Raw genomic sequence first — 20,499 nt, forward strand, 5'->3', positions numbered from 1 at the left:
TGTTGATAAATTGGTTTGGTGCTGAAATGGCACAGCCATGATGGGCCAAATGGCCTCCTTTTGTGTCTAATTTCCTTGTTTATCCTTGTGTACTGTGCTTTGCTCCATCATCATCACAAGGAATTTCTCTCATGACCGTCGATAGGCTCATCTGACACAAAGGCAACTTTTGTAAACAGGTTGTCATCACTTCTGTCATGCATCACCTTTGTAATCACTTGGTGACAAAGACATCTTTTGAATATAAAGGGAAACGCAAGTTTAGATAAATCTAAAAATAACACTCAGGAACCTTCTCAAGGTTTCGATCACACGTAGACCAGCCAGCACTCGCACTCAGGAACTTTCACGAGGTTTTGATCACACGTAGACCAGCCGGCACTCGTACTCAGGAACCTTCACGAGGTTTCGATCACAAGTAACCAGCTGGCACTCGCACTCAGGAACCTTCATGAGGTTTCGATCACACGTCGACCAGCCGGCACTCGCACTCAGGAACCTTCATGAGGTTTCGATCACAAGTAATCAGCCGGCACTCACACTCAGGAACCTTCATGAGGTTTCGATCACAAGTAATCAGCCGGCACTCACACTCAGGAACCTTCATGAGGTTTCGATCACTCGTCGACCAGCCGGCACTCGCACTCAGGAATCTTCAAGAGGTTTCAGTTACATGTGAATAGTCGGCACTCACATTCAGGAACCTTCTCAAGCTTTTGATCACACGTAGACCTGTCGGCACTTGTACTCTGGAACCTTCACGAGGTTTCAATCACATATGACTAGCTGGCACTCATGAGGGTATCGCATTGTGGAATGTTGGCACAATTTGTTTAACTGGTAATTTTAGACAATGTAAAGGTTATTATTTCTCCATTTGCTGTAGCGTGTGATCTTTAACTCTCCTGTACTCTCCTGTTCTAGGGCCCTCTTGTCTATGCCTACTATGGACTTGCACGAGACTACGACCAACTGGCGAGACTCGGTGTTACTCTTAACGGATCCATCGTCCTCGTACGAGAGGGAAAGAGTTCTTATTCCGAGAAGGTATGTGTTGTGTGCCTCGTCCATCACAATTTGTGTTTTACTAACTGAGGGAGAGGGAGAGAGGAAATTTGTGCTCACATCGTCGGTAACTAATACTCGTAATCACATGTTTCCCGTCCTAATACACGTGCGGAAAGTCAAGACGGCGCCAAGTGAAATCACAGAGGGTGGGGAGGCATATAGATCAATTCGAACCTTCTGGTTGAACACAAACATGTCGTGAACACGCACTGCACAATGATTATCACCTGTCGTGGATATGTGTATTAAAGAGCACCTTAGGGGTGAGAGGTTTTTGACAAATGAGGCAATCAAAGACCAACGACCTGCACTAGCTACGTACACGTCCTAAATAATTCTCCACTAAAGGCATATGAAAGCTTCCACTCGTACGGATCAAGTGTGTGGCCAATTTCGAAGCATTCTTGTAATTATAGGTCAAAGTTAAAAGGTCACATGTGAAGCCCTCTCGTTATGAACATCTTTAAACTTCCTTTCAATCGCACTCGTCTTTTATCAAGTAGTTTCTCTTTCTGACGAGGAATTGAAATGTGAAGTTATTAATTACTAGAGTGGAGTTGATATGAACGTCTGCCATGCCACGTGACCAGCACACACAGTCACCTCCTCATTGTGGCTCATGGTGCTGCTCTGTCGAGGTTCTTTACTTGAACAACAAGCATTCACGATCGGCTTTTACCGTTTGATCCTTCACCTTCTTTATATGTGAGTGAGTGAGTGAGTGAGTGAGGATTTTGAGAGTGAGTGAGTGAGTGAGGATTTTGAGAGTGAGTGAGTGAGGATTTTGAGAGTGAGCGAGTGAGTGAGGGTCTTGAGAGAGAGGGAGCGAGTGAGTGAGGGTCTTGAGAGAGAGGGAGCGAGTGAGTGAGGGTCTTGAGAGGGAGCGAGTGAGTGAGGGTCTTGAGAGGGAGCGAGTGAGTGAGGGTCTTGAGAGGGAGCGAGCGAGTGAGGGTCTTGAGAGGGAGCGAGCGAGTGAGGGTCTTGAGAGGGAGCGAGCGAGTGAGGGTCTTGAGAGGGAGCGAGCGAGTGAGGGTCTTGAGAGGGAGCGAGCGAGTGAGGGTCTTGAGAGGGAGCGAGCGAGTGAGGGTCTTGAGAGGGAGCGAGCGAGTGAGGGTCTTGAGAGGGAGCGAGCGTGTGAGGGTCTTGAGAGGAGCGAGGGTCTTGAGAGGGAGCGAGCGTGTGAGGGTCTTGAGAGGGAGCGAGCGGGTGAGGGTCTTGAGAGGGAGCGAGCGGGCGAGGGTCTTGAGAGGGAGCGAGCGGGCGAGGGTCTTGAGAGGGAGCGAGCGGGCGAGGGTCTTGAGAGGGAGCGAGCGGGCGAGGGTCTTGAGAGGGAGCGAGCGGGCGAGGGTCTTGAGAGGGAGCGAGCGGGCGAGGGTCTTGAGAGGGAGCGAGCGGGCGAGGGTCTTGAGAGGAGCGAGCGGGCGAGGGTCTTGAGAGGAGCGAGCGGGCGAGGGTCCTGAGAGCGAGCGGGCGAGGGTCCTGAGAGCGAGCGAGCGGGGGTCTTGAGAGGAGCGAGCGGGCGAGGGTCCTGAGAGCGAGCGAGCGAGGGTCCTGAGAGCGAGCGAGCGGGGGTCCTGAGAGCGAGCGAGCGGGGGTCTTGAGAGTGAGCGAGCGAGTGAGGGTTACTTTGACCCTTGTATTGCTGTGCTCTCTAACAAGCAGTAAGTGCAAACGCTTGAACATTACGAGTGTTGACAAACCCGGCACGGAGTTCTTCAAAGCGAAGGATTTGCATTCATTCCACAAGATAAAGCCTTTGGTGTCCAGGGTTCGACAAAGTTATTGCCTTAGATTAACGTTCCTTTAATATTATCATTAAACACATGCAAACGGACACCCTTGGCCAGGGTTCTCGGAGACACTTTTTTTATATTTGGTTAAAAACACAGCAGCACAAACAACCGTAAATGCATGAAAACCCCGATTTATTCACTTATCCCATATCTGGATTTGCTTCCGTATTTTTTTTAAGCCATTTCATTTGAACCCCATTAATTATGGCAAATTATAATTTGCCAATGACTTTCTATGTTTATTTGTGTTTGTTTGTGTGCAGGATATCTCAAAAAGTTGTGGACGGATCCGGATGAAATTTTGTGGACAGGTTCAGTGTGACAAGGACAAACTGATTAGATTTTGGTGAAGATCTGGATCTGGATCCAACTACGAGAATTTTAAAAGTAATTCTTCACCATTGAGGGATACACCAAAAATGACATGTAGCACGATATCTCAAAAAGTTCTGGACGGATTCGGACGAAACGTGTGTGTGTGTGTGTGTGTGTGTGTGTGTGTGTGTGTGTGTGTGTGTGTGTGTGTGTGTGTGTGTGTGTGTGTGTGTGTGTGTGTGTGTGTGTGTGTGTGTGTGTGTGTGTGTGTGTGTGTGTGTGTGTGTGTGTGTGTGTGTGTGTGTGTGTGTGTGTGTGTGTGTGTGTGTGTGTGTGTGTCAAGGACGAATTGATTAGATTTTGGTGAAGATCTGGATACGAGAATTATTTCAAGTGATTCTTCACCATTGAGAGATAGGGCCAAAAACGATATATGGAACGATATTTCAAAAATGTATTGGGCCCGAAATGTTCTCGTGGATCAGGCATTGTGTGGTGGAGGTATGCACGCCACAGAGTGCCCTGCTAGTTGAAATGTGTGTTGACCTTCGCAGTACTATTGCCAAATGTCACAAACTTCAGTTTCCTGAAAATAATGAAAACTTTTTGGAGCACGACCATCTCCAAACACAGATACAGTATCCGTATCCCACAATGCAGTGCAGAGATGGAGGCTGTTTTGTGCCTCGCCTTCACCATGCCCGCATGTTTAACTATGTGCTTGAATTCATGATGACACGAGTTAACCTTTACCCTGTTTTGTATATCATATTTATTTATTTGTTCCGAGGATTTTCTTCTTCCGTTTCCAGCTTTGAGATTATAACCTTGGGATTTGGTATTTGCGTCATGTCATTGATTAACTTTCTTCATTCTCTCACCCGATTCTCCAAAACCAGGTCTGGCTTGCCCAAGAGAAGGGTGCAGTGGGAGTACTCGTCTACCCCGATCCGATGGACCGACCGGGACTTGAAGAAGACGACACAATCTCGGGCCACGTGCGTCACCAACGCGCTGTCATTTGCTTGCTTACTTGCTTGCAGCTTGCACCTGATAAACAGCTATATCCATTTGATCCGATGGAAGGATCCTCTCCAATCAACAGGAAGCTGTTGGTTTTGCCCCAAACCGTTATTTTTCCAGCCGAAAGCCCGAAAGGTTCCAGTTGCTTCTTCCCACTTCCTGCATCCATAGTAAAGATGCAACACTCCTTCCCTTCTTCTCGACACCCTAATGGGCCAAATTGCCCTTTACCTATCCTCGCCTCCCCGTCAAGGTGGAAAACGCCCCCATTCTGCTCCCCCCCCCCTCTGGTTTTGCATGTTGCCAAAATAAATTCGACTAAATACTTTTGGACTCCGCTATTCATGGGAGATACATTCCTGAAAAAACTTTGCGAATATCAGGGCATTGTTTTTTTTTTGTTTTTTAAAAATTTATGCAGGATATATATATATATATATATATATATATATATGTATATATATATGTATATATATATGTATATGTATATGTATATGTATATATATATGTATATGTATATATATATGTATATATATATGTATATATGTATATGTATATATGTATATGTATATATATATATATATATATATATAATTTTTTTTTTTTTTTTTTTTTTTTTAACATGGTCTAACTTAGTGGAAGAGCGATTACACAGAACAAATCAGGACACAACATGACAAAGGAAACAGCAGGAGAAAGAGGAAACACCAACAGCAGGGCGGAGGGAGAAAGTATACAGAGACGAACAAACGAGATGCAGGTTAACTATGAGGTGGAGGGAGTATGCAAAGGGGGGACAATATGGATACATAATCAAAATTGTGTTTGACCAGTTTGTGATTTTGGAAGGTTTGAGGAGAGAAGAGGCTGCTACCTGTCTGTCAGAAGGATGAGGGATGTCACGGCAGAGAGTGGAGTGTTCAGCAAAGAGATAAAGAAGATTTTCCAGAGAGTTAGTGATATCATTGATGAATATTAGGACTAAAATGGGGCTGAGAACACTTCCTTGGTGGACTCCAACCTTGACAGGGATAGGAGATGAAAGGGTTCTGTTCAGAGCCACACATTGTCTCCGAGAGAGGAGGAAGTCAGTAATCCAAGAGTGGAGTTGGCCTTGGATTCCATCGGCAGACAGCTCGGAGAGCAGGCAGGATGCCAAACTGTATCAGAGCTCGAGATATGTCCAGAGAGACGGCCCGAATCTCATGTCTGATGTTGAGGGCCTCCATCCATTGTTGGGAGAGTCGAAGCAGCATGACCAAGGTCGTGAGACCAGGTCTGAATCTGAATTGATGATTTGACATGAGGCTGTTGGAGAAAAGGAAGGATTTTATGTCGGCTATAATGATGGATTCCATGACCTTACTGATTGGAAGTACAGTAAGCTAATTGGTCTGTAGTTAAGGGGATCCGTTTTTGCACCTTTTTATGTACTGCTGTCACGTTGGCTGATTTACAATTTCCCAGGTGGATTTGGGAGACCAGTCGTGAAATGTAAATAAATAAATAAATAAAACCTCCATCATAATCTCGAATAGCGGGGTCCGACAGTACTTCAAATTGAGGAACTGCAGGTTATTTTTTTTTAAAGGAATTTAAGAATAACCATCATCATTTCTGCATATATTACGGTCTGTTTGCTCTGACCAACTTCAAGTCTCACCCCGTCCAGGTCCACTATGGTCTCGGAGACCCATATAGCCCTGGTTTTCCATCTCTGAACAATACCCAGTTCCCACCGGTCCAGGCGTCTTTCCTCCCCCACATCCCCGCCATACCAATCTCTCAGTCTGCAGCGCACAGCCTCATGAGGTGGGATGAGGTTCAGTGGTTGTGGTTAATGTTTAATTTTTTTTCATTTTGACTTGTTGACTGACTGTCTGAGAGGTAACTAGCGCTGACAGAGATTTTCAGCAGTTTCTCTTTATCCATCTCGCAGCGCCACGGCGGGTCAGGCTGCTCCATCCGACTGGATGGGCTCATTAGTTGGAGGCTATCAGCTTGGTGGGGTCATGGCCGACGGAGTCGTAGGGGTCAGACTATCTGTGAACATGCACTTGTTGCCTCGCCAATTGCACAATGTCATCGGCATGCTTCCTGGAACTATGGAGCCTGGTGAGAACATTGCTCTCCCATTTTTTCTCACCTCTCCTCTGCAGTTGATCATTTTATCCTTTTTTAAATGACTTCCTTTCATTATACGGCCTTTCCAGGTGAACCCCAGTGCCTGATTGAGTGATTTTTTTTTTCTCGGTACCCTCTTGCATTTTGACGTTGATCCTTCACTTGGTGATTATTTCTCTGTACGTCACACACCGCGACGCTGCAGACCGATACGTGCTGCTGGGAGCACGAAGAGACTCGTTGGGCAGTCCGGGTGTTGCCAGGTCTGCTGCCGGCACAGCTTCACTCTTGCAGCTGGCACGGATAATTGGGAACATCACACAAAACGGTGTGGTCTCTGTACTTGCAATGATCGGAGGGGGGAGGGAGTGGGGGTCGGAGGGGTAATAATTATCCAGAAGAATCAAGAGGGATCGCGGCTGTTGTGCTGTAAACATCTTTGCTTTATAACTCATGTCCTTGTGGCCAAAACACATTTGTTGAGGTTTTTAAATCTGTCGCTGATGAACATTCATGTTACTTTCATGCTTTGTATTCACCGATCCTACTGGTGTTTGCACTCTTAGGCCTGCGCCTCCGCCGCTCCCTCATCTTCATGAGCTGGGATGGAGGAGAGTTTGGAGCCGTGGGTGCCACAGAGTGGGTCGAGGTAAGACTCGTCTTGCAATGTTAAGGCCACACTATCTTGATCGCTCCGATGCACGATCGCACAATTGCAAAAGATAAATAATTTGGTCATTTTTCTGATTTGTGGACCATTATTGTTGTTGTTGTTATTTGGTACAGATGCAATTGGTGTTTCATCACCCCTCAACCCTCTCTAAGCCCCTCCCTACCCCCTCACTCCCTCCCCACCTCTCACCGCTTTGTCTTGTAGGGTTTCCTGTCCATCCTCCGGATGAAAGCCATCACTTATGTAGACCTGGATAGTGTGGCCCTGGGTAAGAATGTTGTACAAAAGTTACTTCCTTCCTCATCCACCGACACTATCACGCGAGCGAACGGGATTATCGGTGGTTTTACAGAAGTCAAATTGTAAAATATATATTCAGTTTAAATTCTTTCACTTTATCATTTGAAATTTTTTTTGCATGTGAACAGGTGTATAATTATTTCCATATATTTTTCCCCACTTCTTCCATTTACACTGATGGGTCTCAGGGTGGCCTTGAGGTATACACACTCGCCTCTCAGCTGTCGAGCCTGGGTTTTAATCCTGACTGAGCTATAAACTGTCATCCCACTGTTTCACAGGCAGGGTGATTCAGGAATGTGTGTACCGTCTCTCGGATGGATGTTAAGCCGGGTGTCCCGTCTGCCAGCATCAGTTGGTGGACATTAAAGATCCCGCGGTGTACTTCATGAAGAGTCGGCGAGCATTCGCCAGCACCCTAAACAAATTATAAATTCCTGCCATAACCTATAAGGGGCACTGCATCAACAGGACAGCTGCACCAAACGTACATACATGGGAGTATGCATCACAGCACGTCGCTGCGTCCACTTTCCGTCGGTACGACAGGGGCCTCCATCAGGCCATCCCCCAGGCAGATGCCTGGCCCATCGCCATCTCGTAGGGATAGGACATTCCAGGCACCCACTCGAAGGGACAACCTCAGGTTAACCCGAGGAGACCGCCTGGTGGTCTGGTGGATGACTCCTCAGCATCACCCCACTAAACACCTCGGTGTGTTTTGCGGAATGAAGTGCACAGTTGCACCCTCAGCCAATGATGCTACCCCGCAGCCTCGTGCTGTGTACAGAAGAAGAAAAAGAAGATTGATATGTGTGGTCCATGTTTCGTGCCTTTTACCACCCTTGAGGAAGACTTAAGTAATTAAAGGAAATGTGCGGTTCTACCTGTTTGAAAGTGTTGGGTTGTTCTTCAAATGGATCCACCAGTGGTTGTTGTGGGGTGTACAGGGCAGGACGAGTTGGAGGTATGGTGCAGCCCACTGCTGGGTCAGATGTTGGAGGGAGTGATCCGGAGGGTAAATGAAATGCACCCTATTCTGTGTTACCGACGCTTCCTTTAGAATCTTCACTTTCACCGGCCTTCTCCATTACCTGCAGATAGGCTACCTTACTGCCACGTAAGGACTCTTCCTTACCCAGGTTGACCATCACATTGTTCTACTTTGATTTGTCTTCCTTGTCCAGGTGCATCTTGCTCAGAAGCATCTGAAATCGCATGCGGATGACTGGTATAACATCACGTAAGCTTCCATACCTTTGGGTACCTCTTGATGATGATTATGATTTCCTCTCGGTTTGAATCATGCCACTTATCCACATCCTTTCACAGATATCGTCGGAATCCCGACAGTTCTGCATTCCTGCCATTCATTGCCATCGCCGGCGTCCCCTCCGTGCAGTTTGGTTTCACCAAGGTATGACTTCCTGGTTTTTTTTACCAAAGGCAAACAGAGGTTGCCGGTCCGTGTCGGTTTTTGTACTCGCCTTTTCGAGTTCCACGTAACCCCTTGTAAACCATTTTGTGGACCTGCATGCATTGCTCTTGGCCCGCAGGGTGGTGGCCACGTATATGCCATGGAAGGCTCACGGAGAGACAATCAGGATTTCTTCCAGCAATTTGGACTGACCCGGGCACACGGCGCAGCCACGAAGCTTGCCGGCCACGTGGTCCTCAAACTCACCGCCTCCGTCCGTCTACCTTTCAACCCACAGGCCTACGTTACTGCTCTCGGTAGCTTCGTGCAGAAGCTCACTCCACACACCCCTCTACTGCATGTAAGTACTGCGGGGGGAGGAGGTGGGGATCCGCAGGAATGGGGACAGGGAATAATGGGATAAAATGTCCCTCGGCCGTCCCTTTATTGCACTTCACACAACTTTACCATTTGCAAGAGATTTCTTCAATTTGCTTTGGCAGGACCTGCACGTGAGTCTGCGCTCAGTCTACTCCGCACACGGAGACTACAGTCGGGCGATCGAGTCTCTGACTGGAGATATTTGGAGTCCATTACACCCGGATTTCACCTACAATCGCCAGCTAAACGATCGTCTCACTCAGGTGTGTTCCGGAATGACCTCCAAATGCCGGTCTTTAAACGGGCTCATTTGACGCTCACAGACCGTCTGACCGTCTTGAACTCCGGTAATTTAACCGGTGCATTCTTTGCTAAGCCAATCCAAGACCTTCCTTCGTTTCTCTCTCTCGATACAGATGGAGTGGCACTTGCTGTCTCCATTCGTGTCGCCTTCGTCTCAGTCTCTGCGCCATATAATGTTTGGTCGAGGCCACGCCACGCTGGAAGCCCTTGTGCGGTCTGTCGAACGTTTGGCGACACTTGGACCTCAACCAGTCTCCTCAAGCTATGTGGAGGAAGCCAAACTACGTCTGGCTCTCACCACTTGGACCCTGCAATCGGCCACCAACTCCATCCGAGGAGATATTTGGGACATCCGTGAAGATTTCTGAGGCTATGGAGTTCACACTCTTGTTCCACACCCTTTTGGTCTCCCTCATTAGTTTCTCTTCCTTACCCTGTAGATCTCTCATTACGATTGTAGTCTCCCTTCCTCACCATTTAGATATCTCATTCGTCTCCCTTCCCCATCCTTTAGATCTCTCATTAGACTTTGTTATCATCCTCCAACACACTCACTCATTACTCTTCCATTTCTCACTCTTCAGTGACATGCTCACTTGTAAACATCACCCTGCATATTGTTTGTTTTTCTTCATTCTAAGGAGAGTATTCCACTTCTTCTCTCTTTCCCTCTCTCTCTCTCTCCCCTCTTTATTTTTTTGCTCTTCTGTCATCATCATTTATCTCTTTTGTTACCCTTGCTTTCTCACCCACGACCCTCATTTAGTCATCGAACTCGCCGGTTACTCTTAATCACTTCGCTAGCTTTGTCCTGCCAATCTCTCTCACCATTTGCTTTATGCTCTTACGAGCCATTCTTGCCAACCATCCCCGTTTTACCTCTTCCCATTTTTGCTCCTAGTCCTTCTGACTTCGTTTGATGTATTCTACCCTTGAATGTCAGTGGTGTTTGTTAAGGTGTTGAATATTTTTGTTTTCTGTATACAAATCCAGTCTCGTGGAGGAGCTAAACCATAGAGGGCAGCAAGTTCACAGAGTGAGGGCGTTTAGGAATAGGCCTCTGACTAATCCCCCTGTTTGAGGGCGAATTCTTGAGGAATTGATAAACACTTGAGTTCTGAACATCACATTTCAGGATGTGAAAAGACGGTGTACATGATGTCGTTGGACTGTGATCTTACCTTCAGTCGATCTGTGCATCCTCATCGTGAATGTCTGGTCAGTTCATCGGGACCCTGCTGTGAGTGACAGGAAGTTACAAAGAACACAAGTGGACTGCTTAACGGAATCGAACCACAGCTTTGTGTTGCTCGTTCTGAGTATTGGAAATTCCTGCAAGAAGAACAAACAAATCGGTTCTTGAAGAAATTGGACCACCATGTATGTAAATAAAGAAGCGCTGAAGATGAAACAGAAACTGTCGCACTTTGGTTGGACACATCATGCGTGCAGAAAACAAGTCTGGAGACATCAACCATGCTGGAAATGGTTGAGGGATGAAGAAGAAAAGGCAGGGCCTGTATGTGCCAGCTGGATATTGTGTGCAGCCCGTAGCTGCTGGCTGCATAATGTTCTGGGGGTGCGGCTGTGCCGCTGATGCAGCACGCTGGTACTCATTTTGCCCACCTCAGGATGACAGACGGAGTCAACCCCACCTGGTGTTAATTCATCGGCTGACAGGGGCTCAAACTCAAGACTCCAAGATCTTAAGCCAGCCACATTAACCGTTATGTCAACACTGGGCTTTTGTATGTGCTAGATGGATGGGATAAAGGTTGCAATCAAACTGTCTCTGCCAGAGTTTCAGGAAGCAGTTCATGATTGGGATGTTTGGAGGAATCTGATCATGAACGTCACCAGAAATTGAACACAACTTTACGGACCTGGATAACTGGACCATCTCCATCTCCATCTCCATCTCCATCTCCATCTCCATCTCCATCTCCATCTCCATCTCCATCTCCATCTCCATCTCCATCTCCATCTCTTCACCTGTGTTTTCTTTCTACTCATCATCTCTGTCTGTTCAACATTGAAGATGAGGTTAAAGTCTTCTTTTTTTTTTTTACCAAAATAAAATAATAAGTGAGCAAAAATAATTACTTTTCCTTTTAGCCACACAAGGAGCCCAATCGAGAATGGCATGTTTAGTTGTTTCTACTTTGTATCCTCGTTGTTGTTGTTGTTGTTGTTGTTGAATCTTTGACCTGCATTTGCTTTTGCTGCCCTATTGCTCTCTGACCACATTAACCCGTCCATATAACTCGTGAACAGCCACCCCAACTCCCATCCGTTCCCACTTCTCTTCAGCCCCATGTTTTCCCAACCTGTCCTTAACGTGCAGCACGATTTTCGGGAGCAGCGCCTCCCAAATCGGCAATATTAGAGGAGTGCGCTGGAAGAACGTTTTCGAACTTTACAGCTTCCTCCCAATGGGGGGGGGGAGGATTCCAGCGTGTTCCTTTTATTTAATTTGTTGTGCAGCTGTAGATCGATTTTCTAACTCGCGTTACTTCTTCCCAAGAAGCAACAACTTGCCCATGATGTATTTGATGGCCGACCTTCCATGCCGAGCGAGGAACACAGTTGGTGCATTTGTGAAATGGTGTCACGGTACCTCATAGCCTTTTTGCACTCCAGTCTGTCTTTTTAAAAAATTAATGTTTCAGTACTTAACAAACCGTGCACCATGAGGTCAATGCTGTGTTCTTGTACCGTTACAACTTACTTTGATTGCCAAGTGTCCACATTTAATTCATTTCCTCCTGTTCGGGCCTGCGCTTCGTGTTCATCTCCGCGGGCCTCGGCCGTGGGTTCGGCGCCGGGTGCTTCCGTCGGGAGAACGTTTCTTTACTCTTGAACCACCGATGCAAGTTGACACTACAAGGGCATCTTTTGCTTATTCTGGGTGCTAAACCGCTTGACTTAACTCGAAATGACCCGAATCACAGACGTGACGCTCCTGCCTCGGCCGGCAAGTCGACTCGTCCAGGTATTAACGGGTTCTCGGAAGCAGTGCCTTCCAAACTTGTTTACAAGTCCACTCTCAGTGGGCAGACATGCAGAAGTGAACAAAATCTGCTGTCTCTTTTTTTAATTTATTTGTCAGATTGTAAAATAGTTATCGGGAAGAGGGTTTTCCCATAACGTATTTTTGTCTACGGGAGATTGTAAGATAGCTATCGGGAACAGGGTTTCCCATACTTTATTGAAAGTTTTTAATTTTATTTATCTACAGCCTGCGTGCTGCACTCTTTTTGTACAGACATATCCCCGCGGGATGTTGCACACGTTCCCTCCACCGCTCCTTGGCGACGGCTGCTTAGGATTGAATAAACACTGGAAATGAAAGCGGTCTGGGTTTGCGTGCGTTTTCTTTCCAGGTTGGCGGACGGATGTGATTTGTCCGACGTCTCAAATTCTCGTATTCTGAATGTACACTTACCTGTGCCGGTGTGCATGTGTATCATACTCTGCCTGAAGGTGGGTTTGGTGCTGCGGAAGCACACCCAATGGCAAGGATTACACTGGGTGGTTTGCCTTTGCCATCCTCGTGGCCTTTGCCATCCTTTATGGCCAGTGGCTAATGCTGGCAGATGGGATACCCTACCATCTGCCTGCAAAGCACCACCAACCAGCTTATAGTCAGATTGGGGATCGAACCCAGACTTGATCGCTCAAAGGTGAGCGCTGCCTGTGGGAACATCCTGTGGGGAACACCGAATCACCACAGTGTACTCCAGTGGTTTTGAACTCGTGGATGAGCTTGTACCTAAATCACAGGAGCAGAAACATCCGTATACTCGCTTTACATTGATTACAAAGACATAGGTCGACTACAGACAAACGCATAGCGGAACACCAATGGGGTGAGTGGGGTTCATAAGGGCACACCAATGTGTGGAAGTTCATCTGGGAACATTAATTGGGGGGGAGGGGTACAGGACCTTCAGAAAGTATTCACACCCCTGGACTTTTTAATATTTTGTTGCGTTTGAGCCTGAATTTAAAACGGATTAAATTTAATTTTTTTCCCTTTGATCATCCTTGAGATGTCTCCACACCTTCATTGGAGTTCACCTGGGACTAAATCAATTGATTGGACATGATGTAGAAAGAAACACACCTTTCCTTTCCAGATGAGGTCCCACAGTTGACAGTGCAGGTCAGAGCAGAAACTCCACCATGAAGTCCAAGGAACTGTCCGTAGAACTCCGAGATAGAATTATGAGGAGGCACAGATCTGGGGAAGGGTATAAAAATTTCTGGAGTGTTTGAAACTTCCCAAGAGCACAGTGAGTGCCATCATTAGGAAATGGAAAGAATATGGAACTACCCAGACTCTTCCTAGAGCTGGACATCTGACCAAACTGAGTGACCGGGCAAGAAGGACCCTGGTCAGGAGTTACCAAGAACTCAATGACCATTCTGACAGAACTACAGAGTTCCTTGGCTGAGATGGGAGAACCTGTCGGAAGGATAACAATCTCTGCAGCACTTCCCAAATCTCGGCTTTATGGGAGAGTGGCCAGATGGAAGCTACTCAAGAGAAAAACCTACATGACAGCACACCTGGAGTTTGTAAAAAGTCATGTGAAAGATTCTGAGAACATGAAGTGAAAGATTATGTGGTCTGATGAGATGAAAATTGAACTCTTTGGCCTGAATGCAAAGTGACACATCTGGTGGAAACCGAGCACAGCTCATCACCCATCTCACACCATCCCTACCATGAAGCACGGTGGTGGCAGCATCAGACTATGGGGATGCTTTTCAGCGGCAGGGACTGGGAGACTTGTAAGGATAAAGGGAACAATGAATGGAGCCAAATCCTTGAGGAGAACCTGCTTCAGAGTGAAAAACACCTGAGACTGTGGAGAGGATTTATATTCTAACAGGACAATGACACCAAGCATACAACCAAAGAAACATTGGAATGGTTTCAGAACAAGAACGTGAAAGTCCTTGAGTGACCCAGCCAAAGCCCAGACTTGAATCCCATTGATAATCTGTGGAAAGACTTGAAGATTGCTGTTCACCGACGCTCCCTACACAACTTGACAGAGCTTGAGCAAATCTGCAAGGAAGAATGGGAGAAAATCCCCAAATCCAGACGTACAAAGCTGATACAGACATACACAAGACTCGAAGATGTAATCCCTGCCAAAAGTGTTTCTACAAAGTATTGACGCAAGACATTTCAGATTTTCATTTTTAATTAATTTGTAAAAATTTCTAAAATCATGTTTTCACCTTGTCATTATGGGGTATTTTGTGGAGATTGGTGACAATTTTTTTATTTATTTAATCCATTTTCAATTCAGGCTGAAACAACTAAATGTGACAAAAGTCGAGGGGTGTGAATACTTTCTGAAGGCACTGCATGTTCATATCATAACACCCACCAACGGGAGGGAGTTCAATTTTATACGAACACCAACAGGGTGTGGGGGATAGTTCAGGTGGGCACACCAACATGTCAGTTTTAGGTGATCGCCCTTTTTCTCCAGCCTGTCGAGTTGTCTCCTTTGTCAGTCTAATCCCACTCTTCCCTCCACTACTTCAAGGTTGCTTGCCTTGGTCATTTTCGAGTCTTCATGTTATTTTATCCTTCATTCATCCATTTCGTATGCATCCTGTAGCTCCCCACTGCGTCATTGCTTCGAGCACAGCTTTCTCCCTGTCAGTTAGGGCAGAAATTTGTAATTTGTTCATGGTGCCGGCGATAGCTCACCTCCTCTCGGCGAAGGACACCGTGGGATCTTTAACGTCCACCAACCAATGTGGACAGACAGGATTCCCAGTTTAACGTCCATCCGAGGGACGACAAACGCATTGATGAATCGCCCAGCCTGTGAAACGCCGGGATGACAGTTTTTAGCTGGTTTGGGAATCGAACCGAGGCTCGTGCACCGACCTCTCGGTCATCCTGCCAGCCCATGTGTATTCTTGGCCTGTTTCTATCACAAATCCCTGGTAATTCGATCATCAGCAATCCTGCTTGCTTAATCTCTCAACTCCCTCCCTTTCAGTGTTCCCTTGCTGGCATGATTCCATACCCTTGGGTTACCATCTACATGTGGTTAATTATTACGATACGAGGATAATATTTCGTGAAATAATTTATTTTCCCATTTCACATCCATTATCTCTTTCTCTCCCTCGCTCCCTATGCTCAAAGCTTTTGGCTCGGTTGAGTGTTCAATTTGAGCACTCCGTGTCTGAGTAGATCTCCCGCAGGAATGGAAATCGAGCTTGGGCTGAATTGTTCGAGTCATCACACAACCAACCACTCAGACTCTTTGTTTCACTCGCCATCAAACATTTGGAACTGGGACATGATGCAGACACACAGTGGCCTCCCCTTTGTTGAAGGATTAGTGGGACACCGAAAGTTTCCTCATGAGTGAAATCTTCCAAACTAAAGACAAAGGCCGCCATGAAGTTCACACAAGGTAACTCGTGTTGTAAATATCTTCAGGCTAATAAAATCTGGGTACAAGTACTCATTAAGAAGAGTGACGTCGTCATTTTAAAGGAATTGTGTAAAACTAGGCAAAGGCATTAAAGGCTGTCAGACACTGGGGGCTGGGGTAAGGTGTGCAGAAGTAGACCTTTTTAAAGGAGACATTGCAGCCACACGACCTCAAAATAAAACCACACTCCGAGTTCTGCACCCCCGTAGAACGAAGCACTGCAACACAAAGTAGAACGGCACTCGGGAGAGCACATACCTGTGCCGTGCTGAACAGGTTACATTTTGTATCCCACTGATGGGTCGGATCTGAATCCGGACTTTAACTAAAATCGAATTGGCTTGTTGTTGTCACCTCGCCAACTCATCCACCACATTTTGTCCAAATCTGTCTACAACCTTTTCAGATGTCGTGCACCCAGACAGGTGAAAACAACCTCTGTCCACCTTAGGTGCTGGAGGTAAGCCTCCCACCTGGAGAGGAAGGCTTATAGCTGTTGCAGGGTTTGTTTCTACAATTTGCACCCCCATTTTTAGCTCACCTGGACTTCAGTCAGGTGAGCTTATGCGATCGAACAGTGCCCGGAGGTGAGCCAGTCAGTCGGTCCATAAACACTTCAGTCATTATCGCTTGAACCAAACACACGATTTTGATGAAACTTGACCACAAACTTCATATCCGATGCCTAAAGAAGGTGTATTGACCGCATCAAAATCTCCGCTCATTCAGGGGGTCTACGAAGGAGTTTTTTTTACCCCCCAAAATAGGTATTTGCTCTCTTTTCCGAAATGACACCCACAATTTCAATGAAACTTGACCACAACTTTCATCACTCATGATGTACTAATTTGTTCACACCATTTAAAAAAAAATCGGGGTATAACGGGTTCTGCGGGGAGTTTGAGTGACTTGTTCCTGATCCAGGTGAGCTTCAGGATGCATGGTAATATTTTTAATGGTAATTGAGAGTTTTATACTCCCAAGGAGAATAAACCACCATTAAGGAAAAAAATAATCTTCCTCCACTCCCAATTTCTGAGCTGTATCTCGGAGCTGGATGGGACTTTCAGAATGTAATTTTGCATCAATAATGGGAATACAAGAGTATGCAGGGATGATGAGTTTTTTTTGACCTTGGCCTAATTTTAAGTCCATGACCCAATTCTGGACATTTAAACATTTTTCACCAAAATTCGATTTGAGGTTTGTCCAATCGGAACACAATCATACTCTCTGGATGGCCTAGAGCAAGCCGCATTTACACTTAATTTACGTCATACCACTCCAGGTTAAAGGTCAAGGTCAAGGTCAAATGACGGTCTGAACAAAACACGTATTTTTTTTTGTCTTTGCTCAATTTTGCCAATGCGGACTCGCAAAGACCGCTTGGCCTTCCAAGATGTTCTTGTTACATAAACGCGTACCTGCACTGAAGTTGTGCTCCTGTTATTTGATTCGTGTCCTTGACCTACTTTTTCAGATTATGACCTAATTAATAAAAAAAACACCTTTTCGATCATAACTTGAATAATTTTCCTTCGATTTTTCATGATAGGAGTTTTATTGATCGACAGGATATGGGGACAAGTTTTCTTTATTTACACTCTATCCTTAAATGTTGAGGGTGAAGGTTATATGGTGGTCTGAAAAGAATATGGTCATCATTGGATCACAGGTGATCGGCAAGGGTAAGCCGGAGGAGGCTTACACTTGGCGATCATTTTGTGATCGCACTTATCGAGTTAAGCTTGGTGTTGGCTTGATGGTAAAGGTGGCTGGCTTAAGATCTTCGGGTCCTGAGTTTGAGTCCCTATCAGCCTATTGAATTAACACCAGGTGGGTTGACTCAGCCGTGCTTCCAGAAAATGATGCAACCAAGTCGCCGCAGGCTGCATGCAAATCAATAAACAAGAACTGGAAGGGCCCTCGGTCGAGCGCATACCTCCGGCATGTAACGCCTGATCCACGAGAACATACCTGGCCCAATACATTTTTGAAATATCGTTTTTGAGCCCTATGTCTCACTGAAGAATTACTTTGAAAATTAAATAATTCTCGTATCCAGATCCAGATTCGGATCTTCACCGAAATCGAATCAATTCTTCCTCGTCACACACACACCCAACCTGTCCACCAAGTTTCATCCGGATCCGTCCACAACTTTTTGAGATATCCTGTACACAAACAACCAAATAGAAATTGGTGAAAACATCACGTCCTTCACCTTTTGTGGCGGAGGTTAAGATGTCGTGTGGAGCATGATACTTGCAAAATCCATAAAAACAAGTTTGACCTCAAAAATAATTGGCTCGTTGAATTCAGTGACCTGATGTGCAAATTCTGTTCAAATGTCAACTCAATCGGATGAAAATTGAGGATTTTAGAAAATTTGACAGTCTTCCACTTACTTATGACCAACTCAACAATTTGGTGAAGTTTGGTGAAGATCGGTTTAATATTGTAAAAAAAAAAAAACCAACAAACTTCTAAACATGTTTAACTGGACATTGTTAAAAATAAAAACTGGTGACCTACAGGTGTTGACAGATAGTGGACCAACCAAATTATTTGAAAAATCGTAATAAAGTTTTAATGCAGCACAAGGATGTGGGGTGACATCATTTGCTAAGGGCACTGCTGTACCACTGATGCAGTGCCCCCCTGTATATTGGGGCAATAATTTGTAATTTGTTCAGGGTGCCGCTGATAACTCGCCGACTCTTGGTGAAGGACACCGTGGGAAGTTTAACATCCACCAACTAATGGCGGTGGAGGGAACGCCCAGCTTTGACGTCCATCCGAGGGACACCTGTGAAACTGGCCAGCTGGGTCGGGATTCGAACCCAGGTGAGACAGCTTCGAGGCCCGTTTTAGGGCGTATCTGAAGAATGTCCGCAAGCTTATACATCAGTGGAGAGAATTGGTGAGTTCATTAAAAGCACCAAACACCATCCCTCCTTCCATCCTATGTGCTCATGACCTTGTAAAATTTGGCTTGGTGGGTCTCCTTGGTCCACTACTCCTACATCTATCTGTAATTCCAGCAATCTCTGTGTGTCTGTCTGTCTGTGACTGCTGTTTCTCGACAACCACTGATCCAATCTAATTGAAACTTGCCAGCTATATTGCTGGGGACCTCAGTTTGTGCCTTTTCAAGGTTTGATATTAATCGGACAAGTGGTTCCCAAGTTATGGCCATTTATTTACCAAACCAATGACAGGACACGGTGCTATGATGTCAGAACTGACATCACAATTCTTCTTCGTTTGATATGACGTCACAATTGACGCTGGGGATCTGAGTATGTGCCTTTTCAAGGCTTGATATCGTTCTTCTTCATCCGTTTCAGCTGTTTCCAAAATTATGGCCATTTATTTATCAAACCAATGACAGGACACGGCCACGCAAGTACGGGCACACACGTACGGGCATGCACTAGTACCTAATAAATAGGGGAAGCACCTTGGCCCAATCCACAATTTGAAACACTAGTGCGGGCCCGTAGGTGCGTGCCCGTAGGTGCGTAAACAACGACTGGATTGGGGCATTTTTTCACCCCCCTCTCACCCCTCCCCCTCTCTCGTGCCAGTCCCCTCTCTCGTGGGTGAGGGGTGCCAGTATGTGCAGCTTCGTTCCTTCGCTCTCGCAACCGATGACTGGATTGGGGCATTATTTCAATTAGATCGGACCAACAGCATCATAAATGGCCATAACTTGGGAAACACCTGGGAAACATACTCAGGTCCCCAGCGTCAATTGTGACGTCATATCAAACGAAGAAGAAGAAGAATTGTGATGCCCCCTCTCTCTCGCTCCCCCCTAGTCTTGCCTCTCCTCTCTCGCCCCCACTCTCAACCCCCCTCTCTCGCCCCCACTCTCACCCCCTCTCTTGCCCCCTCCTCTCTCCCCCTCTCTTGAATTGACACCCCTCTCTCACCCGCTCTCTCACCCTCCTCTCTCCCCCTCCTCTCTCCCCCTCCTCTCTCCCCCCTCCGCTCTCGCTCTTCTCTCTCGCCCCTCTCTCTCGCCCCCACTCTCAAACCTTAATATCAAACCTTGAAAAGGCACATCCACGGGACCCCAGCAATATTCCTGGCAAGTTTCAATCAGATCGGACTGTCAATCGTGCAAAAAATAATAATAAATAAATAAATAAACATTAATTGTGACGTCATTTCGTGACGTCATAACACCGTGTCTTGTCATTGGTCGACAGATAAATGGCCGTAACTTGGGAACCACTCGTCAGATTGACATCAAACCTCGAAAAGGCACATCCACATGGCCCCTGCAATATTCCTGGCAAGTTTCAATTCGATTGGACTGGCGGTCGCATACAGACACACATACAGACAGACATACAGACAGACAGACACACATACAGACAGACAGACACACACAGATTGTTGGAATTATAGATTGATGTTCTTCTTCTTCCACCCCCCCCCCAATTTAGACCTCATTCCTCGATTAAGGCACAATACACATCACACTTCGAGATCTTTCACGTCCGCAAGGGACGTCCAGCCGAGGATCCAGGTCCAAATGGCGGTGTGCTCCCAGATGCAGCACCCCCTTCCGATACTGCACCAGGCGGTATTTTTGAGGGGGGTTCGAATCCACAG

General features: G+C 46.3%; 1 protein-coding gene across 5 annotated transcripts in view; it reads left to right on the forward strand.

The window, feature by feature from the left end:
• The window catches only part of LOC147016394 (transferrin receptor protein 2-like), a 56,870-nt gene extending 44,122 nt beyond the window's left edge, over window positions 1–12,748 (forward strand). For all 5 annotated transcript variants that reach the window (XM_085847815.1, XM_085847818.1, XM_085847817.1 and 2 more), the window contains exons 7-19: window positions 925–1,047; window positions 4,076–4,174; window positions 5,872–6,011; window positions 6,139–6,314; window positions 6,529–6,651; window positions 6,890–6,972; window positions 7,201–7,264; window positions 8,247–8,314; window positions 8,484–8,539; window positions 8,629–8,713; window positions 8,853–9,074; window positions 9,217–9,357; window positions 9,511–12,748. In XM_085847815.1, the coding sequence (XP_085703941.1) occupies window positions 925–1,047; window positions 4,076–4,174; window positions 5,872–6,011; window positions 6,139–6,314; window positions 6,529–6,651; window positions 6,890–6,972; window positions 7,201–7,264; window positions 8,247–8,314; window positions 8,484–8,539; window positions 8,629–8,713; window positions 8,853–9,074; window positions 9,217–9,357; window positions 9,511–9,765 (1,635 nt within the window). In that variant the 3' untranslated portion in view covers window positions 9,766–12,748. The remainder of the gene's footprint in view (window positions 1–924; window positions 1,048–4,075; window positions 4,175–5,871; window positions 6,012–6,138; window positions 6,315–6,528; window positions 6,652–6,889; window positions 6,973–7,200; window positions 7,265–8,246; window positions 8,315–8,483; window positions 8,540–8,628; window positions 8,714–8,852; window positions 9,075–9,216; window positions 9,358–9,510) is intronic.
• Window positions 12,749–20,499: the final 7,751 nt, after the last annotated feature.

The sequence above is a fragment of the Eptatretus burgeri genome, chromosome 11 (genome assembly GCF_056783735.1).
Source record: "Eptatretus burgeri isolate ZD-2024b chromosome 11, Ebu_testis_v1, whole genome shotgun sequence".
NCBI classification, from domain to species: Eukaryota; Metazoa; Chordata; class Myxini; order Myxiniformes; family Myxinidae; genus Eptatretus; species Eptatretus burgeri.